This window comes from Sapajus apella, unplaced genomic scaffold (assembly GCF_009761245.1).
Source record: "Sapajus apella isolate SASKATOON/1434 unplaced genomic scaffold, GSC_monkey_1.0 scaffold186, whole genome shotgun sequence".
Classification (NCBI taxonomy): domain Eukaryota; kingdom Metazoa; phylum Chordata; class Mammalia; order Primates; family Cebidae; genus Sapajus; species Sapajus apella.
In genome coordinates this window covers 397,806-420,204 of record NW_022437126.1, presented here as the reverse complement: position 1 = coordinate 420,204, position 22,399 = coordinate 397,806, and the positions used below count along the sequence as shown (strand labels likewise).

The 22,399-nt window shown below is 45.1% G+C and overlaps 1 protein-coding gene and 1 pseudogene across 1 annotated transcript in view; both read right to left on the bottom strand.

Moving 5' to 3' along the window:
• The window catches only part of SCIMP (SLP adaptor and CSK interacting membrane protein), a 35,963-nt gene extending 31,032 nt beyond the window's left edge, over window positions 1–4,931 (bottom strand). The window contains exons 1-2 of the mRNA XM_032268848.1: window positions 4,928–4,931; window positions 4,797–4,804 (exon numbers count right to left, since the gene is read on the bottom strand). Of these exons, the coding sequence (XP_032124739.1) occupies window positions 4,797–4,804; window positions 4,928–4,931 (12 nt within the window). The remainder of the gene's footprint in view (window positions 1–4,796; window positions 4,805–4,927) is intronic.
• A 15,477-nt stretch (window positions 4,932–20,408) lies between these two features.
• On the bottom strand, window positions 20,409–21,780 carry LOC116543314 (annotated as a pseudogene).
• Window positions 21,781–22,399: the final 619 nt, after the last annotated feature.

The window sequence follows — 22,399 nt, the reverse complement described above, 5'->3', positions numbered from 1 at the left end:
AGCATGATCTCGGCTCACGGCAGCCTCTGCCTCCTGTTCAATCAATTCTCCTGCCTCACCCACCCAAGTAGCTGGGATTACAGGCAGATGCCACCACTCCCTGCTGATTTTTTGTATTTTTAGTAGAGGCTGGGTTTCCCCATGTTGGCCAGGCTGGTCTCAGATTCCTAGACTCAGGCGATCCACGCACCTTGGCTTCCCAAAGTGCTGGGATTATAGGCGTGAGCCACCGTGCCTGGCTGGATTCTAAGGATTTGAAGAGTTGTATGACAGGAAATGGGGACAAAGACCAACTATGTATTTCTGGTGCCTGGATTGGACCAGAGCAGTTGGACCAGAGCACGTCCAGGGGAATGAAGCGCACCCTCTAGTGGTCATCTGTGGTGCTTTCTCCTTGTCAGGATTCTGGTCCTCCGACCTCCCAAGAGGGATGGCTGGACACACAAGACGTTCACCCCTTAAAGCGGCAGAGACCATCAGGCTAGAGAACACTCAGAAAGGAATTTTAATCCACTCCTTATTCCATGACTCAACTTTTGTCAACATCCAGGTGGCACTCAGCTTCTGCTGTTTTGTTTCTTCTCACGCAGTCATCCAAGTCATGCGTAAAATGAGGATGTTATCCTTTGTGCCACTCACAAGTGTTAATTAATCCCCATCATGAGAAAAAAAACTGAAGAAGTGGAAACCATAAAATAGAACATTAATAGGTTTTATTACAGGTTTTTTGTTGTAGTTGTTTGTTTTTTTGCCCGGGCACAGTGGCTTACGCCTATAATCCCAACACTTTAGGAGTCTGAGGTGGGCACATCACCTGAGGTCGAGAGTTTGAGACCAGCCTGACCAACATGGAGAAACCCCATCTCTACTAAAAATGCAAAATTAGCCAGGCGTGGTGGCACATGCCTGTAATCCCACTTTGGGAGGCTGAGGCAGGAGAATCACTTGAACCTGGGAGGCAGAGGTTGCAGTGAGCTGAAACCGTGCCATTGCACTCTAGCCTGGGCAACAGAATGTGACTCCATCTCAAAAAATAAATGAATAAAATAAAGTTTATTTATTTATTTATTTTTGAGGTGGAATTTCGCTCTTGTTGCCCGAGCTGGAATGAAACGGTGTGATCTTGCACAGCCATCACTCAGCATTAACTATCACAGAAAACATATGAAAAGTTATTACACATCACCAGTAGTAAAAATATAAGATAAAGAGTTTATTATGGTGAGAGTTTAAGCTGACATAGTCCTTCTGGGGGGTAGTTTGGCATTGTGCAATTGTATCTGTTTGCTAGGGCTGCTATAACAAACTATCACAATCTGGGTGGCTTAAAACAAACAAAATTATTGTCTTGGCTGGGTGCAGTGGCTGACGCCTGTAATCCCAGCACTTTGGGAGGCCGAGGCGGGTGGATTACTTGAGGTCAGGAGTTCGAGACCAGCCTGACTAATATGGTCAAACCCCATCTCTACTGAAAATACAAAAATTACCTAGGTGTGGTGGCAGGTGCCTGCAATCCCAGCCACTCAGGAGGCTGAGGCAGGAGAATTGCTTGAACTGGGAGGCAGGAGAATCACTGGAACCAGGAGGCAGAGGCTGCAGTGAACCAAGATGGTGCCACTGCACTCCCTCCTGGGCGACAGAGTGGGACTCTGTCTCAAAAAAAAAAGAGCAAATTATTGTCTCACAGTCCTGGAGGCTTGAAATCTGATTGAAATCTGAAATTGAGGTGTCAGCAGAACTATGTTCTCTCTGAGACTCTGGATAAAATCCTTCCTTGCCTCTTCCCAGCTTCTGGTGATGGCCAGCAACCCTTGGCTTACAGCTGCATTCACCCAATATCTGCCTCTGTCATTGCGTGGCTGTCTTCACGTTGTCTTCCCTCTCTGCATGTCTGTGTCTGTGTTCACACTTCTCCTTTATAAAAGGACATCGGTCATATTGGATTATTGACCTCATCCTAAATTGATCACCTGCAAAGACTCTGTTTCCAAATAAGGTCACATTTACAATTGCTAGGTATTACAACTTCAAGTTCTTTTGGGGGGAGACACAATTTAACCCATAAGAGTATCCAAATGTAGAACGAATGTACTTTTGACTCATCAACCCAAGTTTTAGAAATTTACCCTAAGGAGATACCTAGACAAATAGCAAAGAGGTTTAGGGTAGTCTTGTTTATAAAAGTGAAAAATTAGAAGCAACTTAGTAGTAGTGCGTTGTATACTAGTTAAATATGTTATTTGATACAATACAATGGAACCAAAAATTGGAGATGTAGTCCTATATTGATTGCCATAGAAAGGTAATCACAACATATTATTGAGTGAATGAAGCAGATCATAAAACACCATGAATAATGATTTGTAAATGCGTATACTTAAATCTACGTTAGGAAAGTTGCAGCTGGGTGCAGTGGCTCACACCTGTAATCCCAGCTCTTTGAGGGCGAGGCAGGCGGATCACAAGGTCAGAAAATCAAAACCATGCTGACTGACATGGTGAAAAACCGTTTCTACTAAAAATACAAAAAATTAGCTGGGCATGGTGGTGTGCGCCTGTAGTCCCAGCTACTCAGGTGGCTGAGGCAGGAGAACCTGGGAGGCGGAGGTTGCAATGATCCAAGATCGCGCCACTGCACTCCAGCTTGGGTGACATCTCCAGACTCCATCTCAAAAAAAAAAGCAAAACAAAAAACAGTGAGTTGGTGGGATGTTCAGATATTTAAATTTTCTTCTTTTTAATGTTTCAGGATATCCAGGTATGTTTGTAAATCACAAAAACAAGAAGTCAGGTTTAAAGAGCTCTGAGAGCAGTATGTGAGGCCAAAGCATTCAGGTGGAACTGGAAGTCATCACGAAGCAAACTTGGCTGCTTTGTTTGTCCTCTATAATAGCCAAGCAGGTGCTGCAGCTCTGCGTTTCCTCACCTCGGCCTCCATGTCATTGAGGTGGGGCCTTTCCAGCTCAGATGGAAAAAGGCAAGTGTGTAAATATTTGGGTGTGTGACAGGGGGCAGCCATCTTTTGTGTATGAAAGGAGTCCCTGGCCACTTCTCCCCATTTCTGGAGGTAAAGATTCCCATGAAAGGTACTAAGAGCATTGGGCCCCTTATCCCCAGAACCCATGAATATGTTATTTTATATGATGAAAGGGACTTTGCAGATATGACTAAGGATTTTTTTTTTTTTTTCGAGACGGAGTTTCACTCATGTTACCCAGGCTGGAGTGCAATGGCGCGATCTCGGCTCACCGCAACCTCCGCCTCCTGGGTTCAGGCAATTCTCCTGCCTCAGCCTCCTGAGTAGCTGGGATTACAGGCACGCACAACCATGCCCAGCTAATTTTTTGTATTTTTAGTAGAGACGGGGTTTCACCATGTTGACCAGGATGGTCTCGATCTCTTGACCTCATGATCCACCCACCTCGGCCTCCCAAAGTGCAGGGATTACAGGCTTGAGCCACCGCGCCCGGCATGACTAAGGATTTTGAAGTGGGGAAGTCATGCTGGATTATCCATGTGGACCTCATGTAATCACAAGGTCCTTCTGAGAGGGATGCAGGAGAGTCAGGGTCAGTGGCAGCGGACGTGCTGGCAGAGGCAAGAGACTGGGGAGATCTGAAGAAGGGGTCTCCAGCCAAGAAATGCAGGCAGTGTTGAGGAGCTGGTAAAGGCTGGGCATTGCATTTTCTCCCGGGACAGGGATGCGGACACCGTAGCGATTTCAGCTCTCACCCTTGAACCTTCTCTCCTCTTCATTCCCAAACATGAGTCCACTAGCCCCATTACTGTTCAAATGACTGGGAGCCACATCAGCCATAATTCTTGTGATTTACCAGTTATAAGAATTATTTTCTGTGGCCTGGCTATTTATTTATTTATTCATCTATTTTTGAGACAGTCTTACCCTGTCACTCAGGCTGGAGTGCAGTGATGCAATCATGGCCCAGTGCAGCCTCAAACTCCTGGGCTCAAGCGATCCTCAGCCTCCTGAGTAGCTGAGACCACAGGCATGTACCACCACATCAGGCGCGTGTGTGTGTGTGTGTGTGTGTGTATTTTCTGTAGAGATGGGTTTTGCCATGTCTCCTAGGCCGGTCTCAATCGATCCTCCTGCCTAGGCCTCCCAAAGTGCTGGGATTATGGGTGTGAACTACCTCACCTGGCCTATAAATGTATTTCTTAAGGAGAATAAATGGGGACAAATCTAAGTCATTTTTTCAGCTTTAAAGGTTAGTACCTCCTCATTCTTCCACTTGGGTAGGAAACTGGATTTTCTGGGAGTGTTGGTAGCTGCTGGTGGTGGATAGGGAGTACTCCGTGAGCAGATGGAGCTTGATCCAAGTGCTCACAAGCACAGCACCCGGCCTGGGCCCTCCTTGTCATTGTGCAGAACAAGTAGCTAGGACTATAGGCATGCACCACCACACCTGGCTAATATTTAAATTTTTTGTAGAGATGAGGTTTCATTGTGTTTCCCAAGCTGGTCTCAAACTCCTGGCCTCAAGAGATTTTACTGCCTCCACAGAATGTAGGGGAAAGGAAACTGCTTAACTTTTGAGGATGCAAAATTATGCAGCTTCTACTTTGTCCTCTTAAGACTCCCACTCAGTGGGCAGGGGGAAGCCAGCCACCGCATAAGAGGCCCAGCTACTCCAAGACCCCGCCATGCTGGAGAGGCCACGTAGAGCCCTGGGTTGGCATCCCCAGCTGAGCTACCAGGCCACAGCCAGTGTAAAGCAGCCAGCCGTGTGAGTGAGCCAGCTTGGACGTCCAGCCCTGTTGGGCTTTCAGATGACATCTGAGCAGCTGCTAGGGAAATGCTGAGTGAGAATTGCCTGGCTCAGTCCTTCGCAAATTCCTGGCCCACAACATCATGAGTAAACCAAGTGGTTATTTTAAGTCAACAAGATTGGGAGTCACTTGTTACACATCCGTACTGGCTAGAACAACTTTTTCACTACCCTCCTGCTCCACTTCCACAGCCCCAGGAACAAAGCCTGATGCCCATCTTGCTGCAAACACTGTACCTGGTTTGCCTCTCTATCACAGCTGAGTGCACACCTGTTTTCTCTTCCCAAGCCTTCACTCCTTCTTTGATGAATAGCAATCCTTTCTTTTGAGAAAATGTCTCCCATAGCCCACCTTCTTTATCAATCACCTTTTTTTTTGGTTTTGGTCAGAGCTGCCATATTTCTGTTTTCACTTCCCACTCCCACATGGGAATGCAGACGGCCTCTAGGAGGTAAAGAAGGCAAGGAAATAACTTCTTCCCTAGAGCCTGCAGAAAGAACCTGTATTTCACATTTCAGACTGCTAAACTTTAGCACCTCCAGATCTGCAAGAGAATATCAAACGTGATATTTTGCTGCAGCAGAAACAGGAAGTGAATACACCCTTAACACCTGCAGCAGTCTCCCAGTACTTCTTTTTTTTGAGACAGACTCTCACTTTGTCACCCAGGCTGGAGTGCAGTGGAGTGTAGGAGGCTCACTGTAGCCTCCCCCTCCTGGGTTCAAGCGATTCTCCAGCCTCAGCCTCCTGAGTAGCTGGGGCCACAGGCATGTGCCATGACGCATGACTAATTTTTGTAGTTTTTAGCAGACAGAGAATTTCACCATGTTGGCAGGCTGGTCTCAGACTCCTGACCTCAGGTGATCCACCCGCCTTGGCCTCCCAAAGTGCAGGTATTACAGATGTGAGACACCGTGCCTGGCCTCAGTACTTTCTTGTTTATGTCTAAGCCAATTCAAGGAAGGCTGCCATCATTTGCTACCAAAACAACCCTTATACAACAATAGCAAATATCCTTCCATCTCCTCCATTCTGGTCCTTGAAGTGAGGTCACAACCATTGTTTGTTGTTTGATTGAGAGCTAAGGGAGTAGAGTAGGAGGAAAGGTTTATTTATTTATTTATTTATTTATTTATTTTTTGAGACGGAGTTTCACTCTTGTTACCCAGGCTGGAGTGCAATGGCGCGATCTCGGCTCACCGCAACCTCCGCCTCCTGGGTTCAGGCAATTCTCCTGCCTCAGCCTCCTGAGTAGCTGGGATTACAGGCACGCACAACCATGCCCAGCTAATGTTTTATATTTTTAGTAGAGACGGGGTTTCACCATGTTGACCAGGATGGTCTCGATCTCTTGACCTCGTGATCCACCCGCCTTGGCCTCCCAAAGTGCTGGGATTATAGGCCTGAGCCACCGCGCCCGGCGGAAAGGTTTATTTTTAAAAATCACGCACAATAAAAAAGGTTCAGGCTCTGAGAATCTGTGAAATTTTGCCTAATTTTGGCTTTCCCCACAGGAACCCACCAGAAAAGTATTCAAATTTGTATACAGCACCCTTGAAGAAACTAACTCCATCTTAGAAAAACACTCCCTTTTACATTTAATACAGCACTTTGCCAACTAGGATAAGATGTTTTGCTTAACAAACAAACAAAAAACTGCATCCAACCAGATAAAGATACCAACAAGCACACTCTTCTACCATCAGCTCTCATCAGAGGACTCTGTAACTATAAAAGATCAGGGCTCGGCCAGGTGCAGTGTCTCACACCTGTAATCACAGGACTTTGGCGGAGGCAGGCGGATCATGAGGTCAAGAGTTTGAGTCCAGACTGACCAACAGGGTGAAACCCCGTCTCTACTAAAAATACAAAAAAAGTTAGCTGGGCGTGGTGATAGGCGCCTGTAATCCCAGCTACTCAGGAAGCTGAGGCAGGAGAATCACTTGAACCCAGGAGGCAGTGATTGCAGTGAGCTGAGATCACGCCATTGCACATCAGCGTGGGTGACAGAGCAAGACTCCTCCGTCTCAAAAACAAACAAACAAACACCAAGGAGGTTAGAGAGAGGAGATGTTTTGTTACCTATGTCTCTGAGTTGTTTTTTAGAAACCTGGACACCCACCAAATGGATCTCCTGGCCTGTAGACTTTAGATAAGGGCAGCTGAGAACTGAACTCTGACTTCTGGTCTTTGTTCTAAATTTCTTCCTGAGGGGCCTGGAGGAAGTCATGCCCAGGAGCCAGAGCTGACATTCTTTTCTGCTGACCCCAAATTTTTAGACAAAGCTTTGCTTCCTGAATCAATTGCAAATGAGAAAATATTTGAAAGTACCTATGACCTGTGGCCCCCTCCCTTTGAGATGCCTTGCCTTTTTAGGTAAAATCAATATATAGCCTGTATGTATCGATTTACAACTTTGCCTGTAACTTCTGCCTTTAAAAATCCTTGCCTGGCTGGGTGTGGTGGCCCACTCCTATAATCTCAGAACTTTGGGAGGCTGAGGCAGGTGGATCACCTGAGGTCAGGAGTCCAAGACCAGCCTGGCCAATGTGGTGAAACCCCATCTCTACTAAAAATATAAAAATTAGCCCAGTGTGGTGATACATGCCTATAACCTCAGCTACTCAGGAGGTTGAGGCAGAAATATTGCTTGAACTCAGGAGGTGGAGGTTGCAGTGAGCCAAGATCATACCACTGCACTCCAGCCTGGATCACAGAGCAAGACCCTGACTCAAAAATAAATAAATAAACAAAAATTAAAAATAAAAACCCTTGTCTGTAAGCCATCGGAGAGTTCAGGTTTTAAGCATGAGCTGCCAGATTCTCCTTGCTTGGCTCCCTATAATAAATGCTCCACTTTCTCTGGCTGCAATCGCCATTTCAGTGGTTAGCTTTGTTTCCAGGCAGACTGACCCAAGTTCATTTTGGTAATAGGACGAGCAAATGTAAGCAAACCAGGGTGGGGAAGAAAGTCAATGCAACTTCTACAGGACAGGGTAGAATATCCACATCTATAAACAAGAATTATTTTTGCATTGCAATCAGTTATCCATACTTTACAGAGAATTGGGATCAGATAACCCAGAAAGACATCCTCTAGAACAGGGGTCCGGTCTGTGGCCTGTTAAGAACTGGGTTGCACAGAGAAGCCTCATCTGTATTTACAGCCACTACCCATCGTTCTCGTGACTGCCTGAGCTCCACCTCCTGTCAGATCAGCAGCAGCATTAGATTCTCATAGCAGTGCAAACCCCATTGTGAACTGCACATGTGAGGGATCTAGGTTGCACACTCCTTATGAGAATCTAATGCCTGATCATCTGTCACTGACTCCCACCACCCCCAGATGCAACTGTCTAGTTGATGGAAAACAAGTTCGGGGCTCCCACTGATTCTACGTTATGGTGAGTTGTATAATTATTTCATTATAATGACAATGTAATAATAATAGAAATAAACGGCACATTAAATGTAATGTGCCTGAATCATACTGAAACCATACCCTGCTGCCCTGCCCTGTGGTCCATGAAAAAATTGTCTTCCATGAAATCGGTCCTGGTGCCACAAAACCAGTCCCTAGTGCTGCTCTAGAGTTTATATAATGCACAGCCTTTTGATGAAACCCAAACTTCTCTCTATATGAGAGATGGCTGAAGCTGAGAAATTCAAAAGAAGAATCAGTAGAACTCTTTCTTTTTTTCGAGATGGAGTCTCGCTCTCTCACCAGACTGGAGTGCAGTGGCGTGATCTTGGCTTACTGCAACCTCTGCCTCCTGGGTTCAAATGATTCTCCTGACTCAGCCTTCCAAATGGCCAGGACTACAGGTGCGTGCCACCATGTCCAGCTAATTTTTTTGTATTTTTAGTAGAGACGGGCTTTCACCCTGTTGGCCAGGATGGTCTTGATCTCCTGACCTCGTGATCCACCTGCCTCAGCCTCCCATAGTGCTGGGATTATAGGCGCAAGCCATGAGCGCCTAGCTTTTTTTTTTTTTTTGAGATGGTCTCACTCTTGTTTCCCAGGCTGGAGTGCAGTGGCATGATCACGGCTCACTGCAGCCTTGAACTCCTGGCCTCAAACGAGCCTCCCACCATAGCCTCCCAATAGCTGGGACTACAGCCATGAGGCACTATTCCTGACCAGGTCACCAGAACTTCTGAGAGAGAAAGGGCATCAGGAGCAGTTTGTAGACCAAGAACAAGAGCCCTCATATTTCTGAGAGATACTAGAGCTTCCCCTGTGAAATTGTTACCTATAATCTGGGTTTCCTGCTGAATTTTGCAATGAACTTCTTTGATATGAGAGATCTCAGGACTTGTTTCAGGGACAGCCAGGAAGGGAGAAGTCAGAAAGCAAGGCTGGATCCCAGAGATTGTGGGCAGGATGCCTCTCAGGTTTTGAGATGAAGGCAAAGCTACAAGGGAGGGCCCCCTTGAGGAGGAGCAGCCTTTGATATTCTCCAGGCCAGGGAGGCCCTGAGGGCTGGGCCTGCTGGGCGGGCTTTGCATTCCCACAGCTGAAGCCAGAAAAGACAAGGTTACCTCAAAGGAGTCCCAGGGATTCCCTAAAAAAAGACTCTGGGGAGGGAATTCCTGCTGGGTGGGGAATTCCTGCTGGGTGGGGGCCTCCTAGAGCCTTTGTGAACATAGTTGTGGGAAGCTCTGCCCACAGTCTCTGCCTTGTCACTCCCAAAGCTAAGTGGGGAGAATAACTCACTTCAGAACCCCCTGAACTGAAGAGAGTTTCAAAAAGTTACAGCCTGGCTGGTGTTGCCAAACCCTGCCTCTACCCTCATCCAGACTCCTCCTGGGGTGCTCCATAAAAATTATGGTCAAAAGTTTGGAAACATTCTCACTTCTACCACCAGATGGTGACCATCGTCCCTTCATGGGCTATTTTTTTTTTTTTTTTTTTTACAGGAAGTCTCATTCTGTCACCCAGGCTGGAGTGCAGTGGCGCCATCTTGGCTCACTGCAACATCCGACTCCCAGGTTCAAGCGATTCTCCTGCCCCAGACTTCCCAGTAGCTGGGATTACAGGTGCCCACCACCACGCCTGGATACATTTTTGTATTTTTATTAGAGACAGGGTTTCACCATGTTGGCCAGGATGATCTTGATCTCTTGCCTCGGCCTCCCAAAATGCTGGGATTATAGTTGTGAGCCATTGTGCTCTGCCTGGCTAATTGTTAAACCAGACAACACAAAAAGTCCTTACACCCATATCTCACACCCATTAGGATGGCTATTTCTCTCTCTCTCTCTCTCTCTCTCTCTCTCTCTCACACACACACACACACACACACACACAGAGAGAGAGAGAGAGAGAGAGAGAGAGAGAGAGAGAGAATCTGCCTGTGTACTCTTGGTGTGTACGTAAGATGGCACAACTGCTATGGAAAACAGTACGGAAGTTCCTCAAAAAATTAGGGTTCCATATGATCCAGCAGCAATTCCACTTCTGGGTCTATACTCCAAAGAACTGGAAGCAGGATCTCAAAGAGATATTTGTACATCCATGTTCACAGCAGTGTTATTCACAATAGTCAAAATGTGGAAGCAACCCAAGTATCCACCAATGAATGAATGGATACACAAAATGTGGTTATAGAAATACAATGGAGGCTGGGCGCAGTGGCTCACTCCTGTATAATTCCAGCACTTTGGGAAGCCGAGGCAGGTGGACCTGAGGTCAGGAATTTGAGACCACCCTGGCCAACATGGTGAAACCTTGTATCTACTAAAAACACAAAAATTATCTGAGCATGGTGGTGTGCACCTGTAGTCTAGCTACTTGGGAGGCTGAGGCAGGAGACTTGCTTGAACCTGGGAAACAGAGGTTCCAGTGAGCTGAGATCATGCCACTGCACTCCAGCCTGGGCAACAGAGTGAGACTCCATCTCTAAATAAATAGATAAATAAATAAATAAATAAATACAATGGAATATTATTCAGCCTTAATAAGAAAGCAAATTCTGACACATTCTATAACAGGAATGAATCTTGAAGATGTTATGCTAAAGTGAAGCAAGCCAGACATAAAAAATAAACATTGTGGCTGAGCGTGGTGGCTCATGTCTGTAATCCCAGCACTTTGGGAAATTAAGGTGGGCAGAGCACTGGAGGTCAGGAGTTCGAGACCAGCCTGGCCAACATGGTAAACCCCGTCTCTACTAAAAATACAAAAATGAGCCCGATGTGGTGGTATATGCCTGTAATCCCAGCTACTCGGGAGGCTGAGGCAGGAGAATCACTTGAACCCAGGAGGTGGAGGTTGCAGTGAGTCAAGATCATGCCACGGCACTCCAGCCTGAGTGACAGAGTGAAACTCTGTCTCAAAAAAAAAAAAAAAAATTCCAAAAGCGGCAAACTAATCCCAGTGACAGAAAGCAGATCAGTGGTTGTTGTAGGAGGTTGGGGGTGAGGGTCTGGGGGGAACTGGGAAGACGGGATTATAAAGATTGCGCCACTGCACTCTAGCCTGGCTGACAGAGCAAGACTCTGTCTCAAAAACAAAAAACATTGTATAATTCCACTTATATTAAGGTACCTAAAACAGGCAAATTCATACAAACAAAGTAGAATGGTGGTTGCCAGGCGCTGGAGCAAGGGGGAAAAATTCGCTGGTAAAATTGGAATCATACTTAACACATCAAAACTAATTCCAGGCTGGGCGCGGTGGCTCACGCCTGTAATCCCAGCACTTTGGGAGGCCGAGGCGGGTGGATCACGAGGTCAAGAGATCGAGACCATCCTGGTCAACACGGTGAAACCCCGTCTCTATTAAAACTACAAAAAATTAGCTGGGCATGGTGGCACGTGCCTGTAATCCCAGCTACTCAGGAGGCTGAGGCAGGAGAATTGCCTGAACCCAGGAGGCGGAGGTTGCGGTCAGCCGAGATCGCACCATTGCACTCCAGCCTGGGTAACAAGAGCGACACTCCGCCTAAAAAAAAAAAAAAAAAAAACTCATTCCAAATAGAATTTAGTTAAAATTTAATGTGAAAAATTAAACAAATATTCTTAAATATTCATGTCATGAATAGTAAATATAATTTGTCTTCCTTATGATTTTCTTTTTTCTTTCTTTCTTTTTTTTTTTTTTTGAAATGGAGTTTCAAAGGCTGGGTGTGGTGGCTCATGTCTGTAATCCAAGCACTTTGGAGGCCAAGGCGGGCGGATCACCTGAGGTTGGGAGTTCAAGACCAGCCTGACCAACATGGTGAAACCCCGTCTTTTTTTAAAAAAAAAAAAGAAAGAAAAGAAATGGAGTTTCACTCTCGTTACTCAGGCTGGAGTGCAATGGCGCAATCTCAGCTCCCTGCAACCTCTGCCTCCTGGGCTCAAGTGATTCTGCCTCAGCCTCCCAATTTGCTTGGAACTACAGGCATATGCCACCAAGCTCAGCTAATTTTTGTATTTTTAGTAGAGATGAGGTTTCATCATGTTGGCCAGGATGGTCTCGATCTCTTGACCTTGTGGTCTGCCTGCCTCGGACTTCCAAAGTGCTGGGATTACAGGTGTGCACCACTGTGCCCAGCCGGCCTTTTTTTTTTCTTTTTTTTGAGATGGAGTTTGCTGTGTTGCCCAGGGTGGAGTGCAGTGGCACAATCTTATAGATAATAGACCCACACAACAAGCTCAGTGAACCCAAAGCACAAGAATCATGAAGAACACCATACCAAAGTGCATCTTAATCAGGCTACTTACAACCAACAATAAAGAGAAAATATAAAAGCAGCCAGAGAAAAAACAAATATAAAAATGACAGCAAGCTTCTTGTTGGGAGTTAATGGGGTACAGAAGACAGTAAAGCAACATTTAAAAAGCACTAAAAGGGCCTGACAAGGTGGCTCATGCCTGTAATTCCAGCACTTTGGGAGGCCAAGTTGGGGGATCATTTGAGGTCAGAGTTTGAGACCAGCCTGGCTAACATGGTGAAACCTGTCTTTACTAAAAATACAAAAATTAGCCAGGTGTGGTGGCAGGTGCCTGTAATCCCAGCAACTTGGGAAGCTGAGGCAGGAGAATTGCTTGAACCTGGGAGGCAGAGGTTGTAATGGGCTGAGATTGCACCACTGCACTCCAGCCTGGGCAGAGTGCCCAGACAGAGCAAGACTCTGTCTCAAAAAAAAAAAAAACCTTAAAGAAAATAAAAATGAAAGCTATATTATATTAATGGATCAGAAGACTCAGTAAGATTTCAATTCTCCCCAAATCGATCTACAAAATCAACACTGTTCCAGTCAAAACCTTGGTGGGTTTTATTTGGTAGAATGAGCTGATTCTAAAATTTATATAGAAATGAAAAGGAGCTAGCATAGCCAAAATAACTTTGAAGAAGAATAAGTTGGAGGACTTACTACTTGATTCAAGAATTCTTATAAAGCTACAGTAATAAAAGCAATGTATTATTGTTGAAGGTAATACATGAATAGATCTCTGAAACAGAACAGAAAGTCCAGCAATAAACCTGCACATATATGGTCAGTTGATTTTCAACCAAGGTGCAAAGGCAATTCACTGGAAAAAGGATAGTTTTCTATTATTTAAATAGGTCATTGAAACAGAATAGTCAATATAAAACTAAATTGCAGGCTGAGCACAGTGAAATAGTTCTATATATATGTGGTCAATTGATTTTTAACAAAGATGTAAAGGCAATTCAGTGGAGAAAGAATAGTCTTTTTAAAAAATAATGCTGAACTCATAGGACATCCATATGCAAGACCCCCCCAAAAAATAAACAAAAATCATAGAACCAAATGCTAAATGTAAAACGTAAAACTATAAAACTTCTAGAAGAAAACACAGGAGAAAATCCTCATGCCCTTAAGTTTAGCAAGGATTCCTTAGATACTATTTCAAAAGCACTATTTATTAAGGGAAAAAAATCAATAAATTGAGCTTCATCAAAAGTAGAAACTTCTCTTCAAAAGACACTGGTAAGAGAATAAAAAGACAAGGCACAGACTAGAAGAAAATGTTTGAAAATCACATATCTGATAAGGATTTGTATACAGAATTTATAAAAGACTCAAAATTCAATAAGAAAAACAATATATATATAAATGGGGAAAATAAGCCGGGCACGGTGGCTCACATGTGTAATCCCAGCACTTTGGGATGCCAAGGCGGGTGGATCATGAGGTCATCAGTTCAAGAATTGCCTAGTCAGGATGGTGAAACCCCATGTCTACTAAAAATACAAAAATCAGCCAGGTGTGGTGGTGGGTGCCTATAATCCCAGCTACTTGGGAGGCTGAAGCAGAGAATCGCTTGAAGCTGGGAGGTGGAAGTTGCAATGAGCTAAGATTGTGCCACTGCACTCCAGCCTGGGCAACAGAGCGAGACTCCGTCCCCTCCCCCCAAAAAATAGAAAGAAAAAGGAAAATGGGGAAAATATTTGAACAGACACTTCACCAAAGACACACACGTGGCAAACAAGCACACATAAACATACTCAACATCGTTAGTCATAGATTGGTAGTCACGAGTTGCAGTACATTCATACAATGAAATACCACTCAGCAATAAGAAGAAATGGAACAAATCTCAGGATAATAATGCTGACTGGAAGAAGCCAGAAAAAACGGAGCACATATTGTATGATTCCATTTCTATAGAAAACTCCAAAAGCAAGGCCGGGCGCGGTGGCTCACGCCTGTAATCCCAGCACTTTGGGAGGCCGAGGCGGGTGGATCATGAGGTCAAGAGATCGAGACCATCCTGGTCAACATGGTGAAACCCCGTCTCTACTAAAAATACAAAAAATTAGCTGGGCATGGTTGTGCGTGCCTGTAATCCCAGCTACTGAGGAGGCTGAGGCAGGCGAATTGCCTGAACCCAGGAGGCGGAGGTTGCGGTGAGCCGAGATTGCGCCATTGCACTCCAGCCTGGGTAACATGAGTGAAACTCTGTCTCAAAAAAAAAAACAAAGAAAAAGAAAACTCCAAAAGCAGGCTGGGTGGAGTGGCTAACGCCTATAATCCCAGCACTTTTCTAGGTTGAGGCAGGCAGCTCACCTGAGTTTGGGAGTTCGAAACCAGCCTAGCCAACAAGGTGAAACCCTGACTCTACTGAAAATATAAAAATCAGCCAGGTGTGCTGGCAGGCACTTGTAATCCCAGGTACTCAGGAGGCTGAGGCAGGAGAATTTCTTGATCCCAGGAGGCGGAGATTGCAGTAAGTCAAGATCACGCCCTGGCACTCCAGCCTGAGTGACAGAGTGAAACTCCATCTCAAAAAAAACAAAAAAACAAAAAACCTCAAAAGCTGCAAACTAATCCCAGTGACAGAAAGCAGATCAGTGGTTGTTGCAGGAGGTTGGGGGTGAGGGTCTGGGGGGAAATGGGAAGACAGGATTACAAAGGCACAGGAAGAAACTTTTGGGGTGAAGGGTATGTTCTTTATTGTGATCGTGGTGATGATTCTATGGGTATATACAGATGTCAAGACTTTTCCAATTGGACACATTAAATGTGTGCAATTTATTTCATGTCAATCATAACTCAATAAAGCTGTCAAAAAAATAATAAAGAAAGAAAGATGAATCTGGAATTCGGAAGGGTGAGTGTCAGAACACGATGGACTCAGAAGCCAGACCAAGGGGTGTAGAACATCCCCCAGTGATGGGCCAGCACCCGAGCATTTCAGACAGGAGTGAGTTGTGGATTGGAGGCCAAAGCAAGGAGTGTGGGCAATGGACCCACTAGAGTGGTGGGGGTGGATTCTAGAAATAAAAGAAGGGGGTCATTCAGAAATGAAGGAGAGGTTAGAAACAGAAGAGGGAGAAGCAACAGCATCCATGACAATTTAGAGCCCATTCCCCAGCTCCAAAAGCAGTCATTTGACGAACCAAATCCAGGGCAAAGAAGGCTCTTGGAAGCTTGGAAAAAAAAATTCCTGCTATTTCTGCTGCTTTCTGGTTTCTCCCCTGAGAATGGGGTCCTGTGACCACACTCTTTCTGCTGACCGCAGCTGGGTGTTCCTGCTTACGGAAAAGAACCAGTCAGTCAGCCCCGCTCACTCAGCAAAGGGGCCCGTGATCTTGGTCCTGCACCCGACTGGCCTTCAGGACTGCAAGAGGCCCCAAGGGGCCAGCTTTTCCTGCTGATCTCAGGGGCACCACCTTTACCCTGCCCAAGCCAAGAACCATTTTCTCTCTCAAGTCAAGTTCCTCCTTTGGTCTGCCTTCTATCTCTCTAGTTATGATACAAGCCATGAATATTCTTCCTGCCCTGTGACTTATTTCAAAGAGCCTAGGCCAGTTGCTGTAATCCCAGCACTTTGGGAGGCCGAGGTGGGTAGATCACCTGAGGTCAGGAGTTTTGAGACCAGCCTGGCTAACATGGCGAAACCACATTTCTACTAAAAATACACAAAATTAGTCAGGCGTGGTAGCATGTACCTGTAATCTCAGCTACTCAGGAGACTGAGGCAGGAGAATCACTTGAACCTGGGAGGCAGAGGTTGTAGTGAGCCGAGATTGTGCCATTGCACTCCAGCTTGGGCAACAAGAGTGAAACTCCATCTCAAAAAAATAAAAAATAAAAACTGCCTGTAATTCCAGCACTTTGGGAGGCGGAGGCAGGCAGATCACAAGGTCAACAGATCAAGACCATCCTGGCCAATATGGTGAAACCCCATCTCTACTAAAAAATGTAAAAAAAAAAAAATTAGCTGGGCGTGGTGGCGCATGCCTGTAGTCCCAGCTACTTGGGAGTCTGAGGCAGGAGAATCGCTTGAACCCAGGAGGCGGGAGGTTGCAGTGAGCCGGGAATGTACCCCTGCACTTCAGCCTGGCAACAGAGCAAGACTCCATCTCAAAAAAAAAAAAAAAAAAAAAAGCCTGGAATCAGTGCCTGACTTCCCTGCCCACTTCCTCTCTACCTGGGTCCTACTTCAGTTTACTTCCAAAATGCTTTTCCTACCACTATGCCCTGATTAACAGATGACCCCATCAGCTGACAGGAATCTAAATATAACTGTAGCTGACTGGTTGACTTCCTATGTATGTTCAGGCAAGAGACTAGGAATTGGGCCTTCGCCAATTCTGTAGATCCAGATCATTGCTGCCTGAGACAGCCCTCAGGGTACAAGCTTGCAATCTGAAGACAGAAGGAGAAGGAAGGAGAGGGGTGTGTGGTAGGAGACAGCTTGGCCCAGAGAAAGATAAGTGCCAAACCCAAGGCCAGAGGCAAAGTTTGGAGCCTTGAAGAATGACTAACATCCCTAAGTGATGGATTCTTGTAAACTTTATCCTGCCTAATGAGGAATCTGCGAGCCTTTGATTGACATCATGATAGTAAACTGGTGCCTGAACGCCCGACCTAAGCCAAGTATTTTATTCTTTCATCCACGTATTCATTCATCCAGCAAACATTCACTGAAGCCCTGGTGGCAGGCCTACATCCTGCCTTCAAGGAGTGGACAACAAAAAATAAAACTAAAAATTACGAACACTATGAAAAGGGCTCCAAAGGGATCTTCAGCCCAGAACTGGGAGAGGTTGGGTCAGGGAAGGTTTGTTAGAAGACATTCCATTCAGACTCAAGAGTCAAGGTTAGTAGGAATAAGCTGAGAGGGGTGTGCCGAGGTCAGACAGATGGACTAGAAATACCTTGAAGGAGCATAACTAGTCTGGATATTGGGCACTTAGGGTGAAATGGCATTGGGAGCTGGGATGAGGTTAGGAAAGTCTGGACACATTGGCAAGTGCCTGATCTTGAAGGCCTTCATTCACTCACTAACTCACTGAACAAGTATTTATTTGTTTGTTTGTTTGTTTGTTTATTTTGAGACAGAGTCTCACCCTGTCACCCAGGCTGGAGTGCAATGGTGCGATCTCGGCTCACTGTAACCTCCGCCTCCTGGGTTCAAAGGATTCTCCTGCCTCAGCTTCCCAAGTACCTGGGATTAGAGGCGCCCGCCATCAGGCCCAGCTAATTTTCATATTTTTATTAGAGACAGGGTTTCACCCTTTTGGCCAGGTTGGTCTCAAACTCCAGACCTCAGGTGATCCGCCAGCCTCAACTCTCAAAGTGCTGGGATTACAGGTGTGAGCCACCGCGCCTTACTTATTGCTTGCTTACGTATTACATCTTCTCCACTAGACATATGTTCCATGAGAACAAGAACATTGTCTCTTTCATCAGGATATACCCCAATACCTAAAACAGTGTCTGGTAAGTGGTATTCACTCTTTTTGTTTGTTTGTTTTGGTTTTTTTTGAGACAGTTTCACTCTTGTTGCCCAGGCTAGAGTGCAATGGCTCAATCTTGGCTCACCGCAACCTCTGTCTCCCGGGTTCAAGTGATTCTCCTGCCTCAGCCTCCGGAGTAGCTGGGATTACAAGCATATGCCACTACGCCCAGCTAGTTTAGTATTTTTAGTAGAGACGGGATTTCTCCATGTTGGTCAGACTGGTCTCAAACTCCTGACCTCAGGTGATCAGCCCGCCTCAGCCTCCCAAAGTGCTGGAATTACAGGCATGAGCCACCACAACTGGCTAATGTATACAAATTTTAAACATCATTTAGGTGATCAGGGAATCCCAGGAAGGAATTCAGGCCACAATAGAAGACTATATTACAAATGAATGAAACAATCCCACTGAAGAGAGGGTGGGGCAAGAAGGTGCTAACCTAAGTAACTCTGGAAATGAGTGGAGTCTGTAAGACAAAAAGCAGAAAGAACTGTATATAAGACTGAATTCTGGTTGATAAATTTGTTTCTAACACAGATATAGGTTAACAATTATGGCTGGGCGCGGTGGTGCGTGCCTATAGTCCCAGCTACTCAGGAGGCTGAGGTGGGAGGATCGCTTGAGCCCAGGAGTTCTGGGCTGTAGTACACTATGCTGATCGGGTGTCCACACTAAGTTCGGCATCAATATGGTGACCTCCCAGGAGCAGAGGACCACCAGGTTGCCTAAGGAGGGGTGAACTGGCCCAGGTCAGAAACAGAGCAGGTCAAAACTCCCGTGTTGATCAGTAGTGGGATCGCGCCTGTGAATAGCCACTGCACTCCAGCCTGGGCAACATAGCGAGACCCCGTCTCTAAAAAAAAAAAAAAAAAATTATGGTACTATGATACATGTATATCGAAATTGAACAATTAAATAAACAGATGCCTAATGGTGGGAGCCAGGTTTCTCACCCTTGGAGTAGGAATTTACAGAACATCAAAGGGAGGAGTGTAGAACTATTCATGTGGCAATGGATTCGGGTATGGATATCCATATGAATTTAGGATTAGCTTAAGATACATATACATGTTTATAATAGAAATATTTATGTATATATGCATTGCATAGGTTAGTATGCACATATCTTCTTTGTTCTGTCATCTGAGAGAGCCTAAAAGAAATGACACTTCAGACCAGGTGTGGTGACTCATGTATGTAATCCCAGCACTTTGGGAAACCGAGGTGGGTAGATCAGAAGGTCAGGAGATCAAGACCATCCTGGCTAACATGGTGAAACCCCATCTCTACTAAAACTACAAAAAATTAGCTGGGCATGGTGGCACACACCTGTAGTCCCAGCTACTCACGAGGCTGAGACAGGAGAATTGGTTGAACCTGGGAGGTGGGGGTTGCAGTGAGCTGAGATTGCGCCACTGCACTCCAGCCTGGATGACGGAGCGAGACTCTGTCTAAAAAAAAAAGAAATGACACTTCAGTAGTGATGGGCACAATTAGAACCTTTATCTTGGTTTCCAAATCCTTTTGCTACTAAAGAAATCAGGGATTCTTGGAGAAATGGCTTATTCTAGGACTGGGAAAGGAAATACATGAAATCAAACCAGAGTATCTTGTACTCCCAGAAAGTAAGGAAGTGCGAAAAACCCCAAAGCCAAAAAACAAACAACAAACTACAACAAATAAAACAAAAAAGGAAGCAAAATTCCTACATTGATGGAGTTACATCAAAAGATCACATTGCCCGGGTGTGGTGGCTCACACCTGTAATCTCAACACTTCGGGAGCCTAAGGTAGGCGGATCCCTTGAGGCCAGAAGTTCAGGACCAGGCTGGCCAACATGGCAAAACCCTGTCTCTACTAAAAATACAAAAATTAGCCAAACATGGTGGCTGTAATCCCAGCTACTCAGGAAGCTGAGGCAGGAGGTATCACTTGAATCCAGAAGGTGGAGGTTGCAGTGAGCCAAGATCATGCCACTACACTCCAGCCTGAGAGCAACAGAGCAAGATTCTGTCTAAAAAAAAAAAGACTTCACATCAATTTTCACCTATTAGATTCCCAAAAATTTTAAAGACTGGTAATAAACAGTGTGGATGAGGGTGTAGGGAAATGGGTAGTTTTATACACTATTGGTGGGAATGTAAATTAGCAGTCATTTTGGAGAAAAATTTACAATTTGTAACAAAAAATACTTTCTAAATGCAATTCCACTTTTAAAATGAGCTTATTTTTTTTCTGAAATTTCAAAATATTTATTGAACAAAAGAATAAATATAAGCCCCAAAGAAAATATGACAAACTTTATATGTAAAATGTAATTTTCCCCTAATTAATATAATTGCTTTCTGTTCGTTGTTTACAAAATGATTGATGTTTCCCTTCTATCCCTTTGTACCTATGTGTATCTAGCAAAAATGTTCTTAGCTCTAGCTACGGGCATACGGAAACTTGCTATCGATGATTATGTTCAAATGTTTATTTCCTTTCCCCAGAATAAACTGGGGGACTGGCACTGTCTGGATTGATCACAGGACAGATACTCGGAAGCTCTGATCATCTTGAGTTTCACATTTATGAGAAAAAAATGGACGCAGTGGCTCGATAACAGGAATGTCGTTGAATGTGTAGATATGGCACCCATCACTAACATTATAAAAGGAAATGGACCTCCTACCTACATCCAGGTAAATCCCCACTCTGTGCAACTGGGGACTCACCCAGAGAAAAGTCAAAGGCACAGTGCTGGCGGCAAAGATCTGTCCTTTTCTGGAACCCACAGTCCAGACGCCGAGTTCTGAAGAAAGTACAACGTCCCCCTGTCGATTCACAGATTCCTTACAAATGCCCACATCCCATATTTTGCTGGTGCCCACATCCACCTCCCAGTAACGGCAGCTGGAAGTGAAGTGAGAGGTCCCCAGAACGCACAGTGCGGAGCTGAACCTTTCAGCCTGCTCTTTCCTGTTCTGTCTGAAATCCCCACATCGGATGTTCCTCAGGTCTTCAGAAATGGTAAGAGTTGCTGGCTGTGTCCACATCCAAGGTCATATCCACTTGAAACTTCTTCATCCTTGGGTTCATCCTTAGAATAGATTTCAGCTTGGGCTCTAGTTCCTTGATGATGGAAATCAGTGCCCTCAGCTTGTACTTGGGCTTGATGTCATTCTTCTGAGAGGCCACAGTGCATAAGGGGCATAGTACGCCTCCTCCATGGGGCTCCTTCTGCAGTGAATTGATGAATTGGAGGCAGCAGGCATATCCACATTTCAGTTGCACTGGTTCTTCAAGATCATTTAGACAAACAGGACATCTAATTACTTGTTTGATGTGTTCAGCCATGGCAAATGTCTTCCCGAGTTTCCTCCCCTGGCCTCCAGCTGCTTCTGCTGACAGCTCAGATCTCTAAAATGAGCTTATTTAAAATGATCTAGTTTACTGAAATTCACTAGCCAAAGTTCTATTTGTGAAGCTACTATTCATTACTGTAGCATTGTTTTAAATTAGATATAAGCCCCCTATTCATCAGTAGGGTGATGGATAATAGAAAGTATAATACATTATATGTGAAAATACTATAAAATACTACAAAAATGAGTTAGATACATAAGTACTGAATGAAAATGTCAATTAATGTATATGTTCAATTAAAATGCAATTTATCAGGCTGGGCATGGTGGCTCATGGCCATAATCCAAATGGCTTTAGGGAGGCCATGACAGGCGGATTGCTTGAGGCCAAGGCAGGCAGATCACTTGAGCCCAGGAGTTCCAAACCCACATGGCAAAACCCCATTTCTTTTTTTCTTTCTTTTTTTTTTTTTTTTTGAGACGGAGTTTCACTCTTGTTACCCAGGCTGGTGTGCAATGGCACGATCTTGGCTCACCGCAACCTCCGCCTCCTGGGTTCAGGCAATTCTCCTGCCTCAGCCTCCTGAGTAGCTGGGATTACAGGCACGCACCACCATGCCCAGCTAATTTTTTTGTATTTTTAGTAGAGACGGGGTTTCACCAGGTTGACCAGGATGGTCTCGATCTCTTGACCTCGTGATCCACCTGCCTCGGCCTCCCAAAGTGCTGGGATTACAGGCTTGAGCCACCGCGCCCGGCCGCAGAACCCCATTTCTACTAAAAATACAAAAATTAGCCAGGTGGCACATGCCTGTAAAATCAGCTACTCAGGAAGCTGAGGCATGAGAATCGCTTGAACCCAGGAGGCAGAGGTTTGCAGTGAGCAGAAATCACATCACTGTACTCCAACCTGGGTGACAGAGGGAGAATATCTCAAAAAAACAGCAATTTACTGATAAATTTAACATAAAGTACGTTCGTATTTTTCTGGAAGATATGACTTTAATCTTACATTTTTAGTCATTCATTTTTTATGATATTTTAATATTTTGCC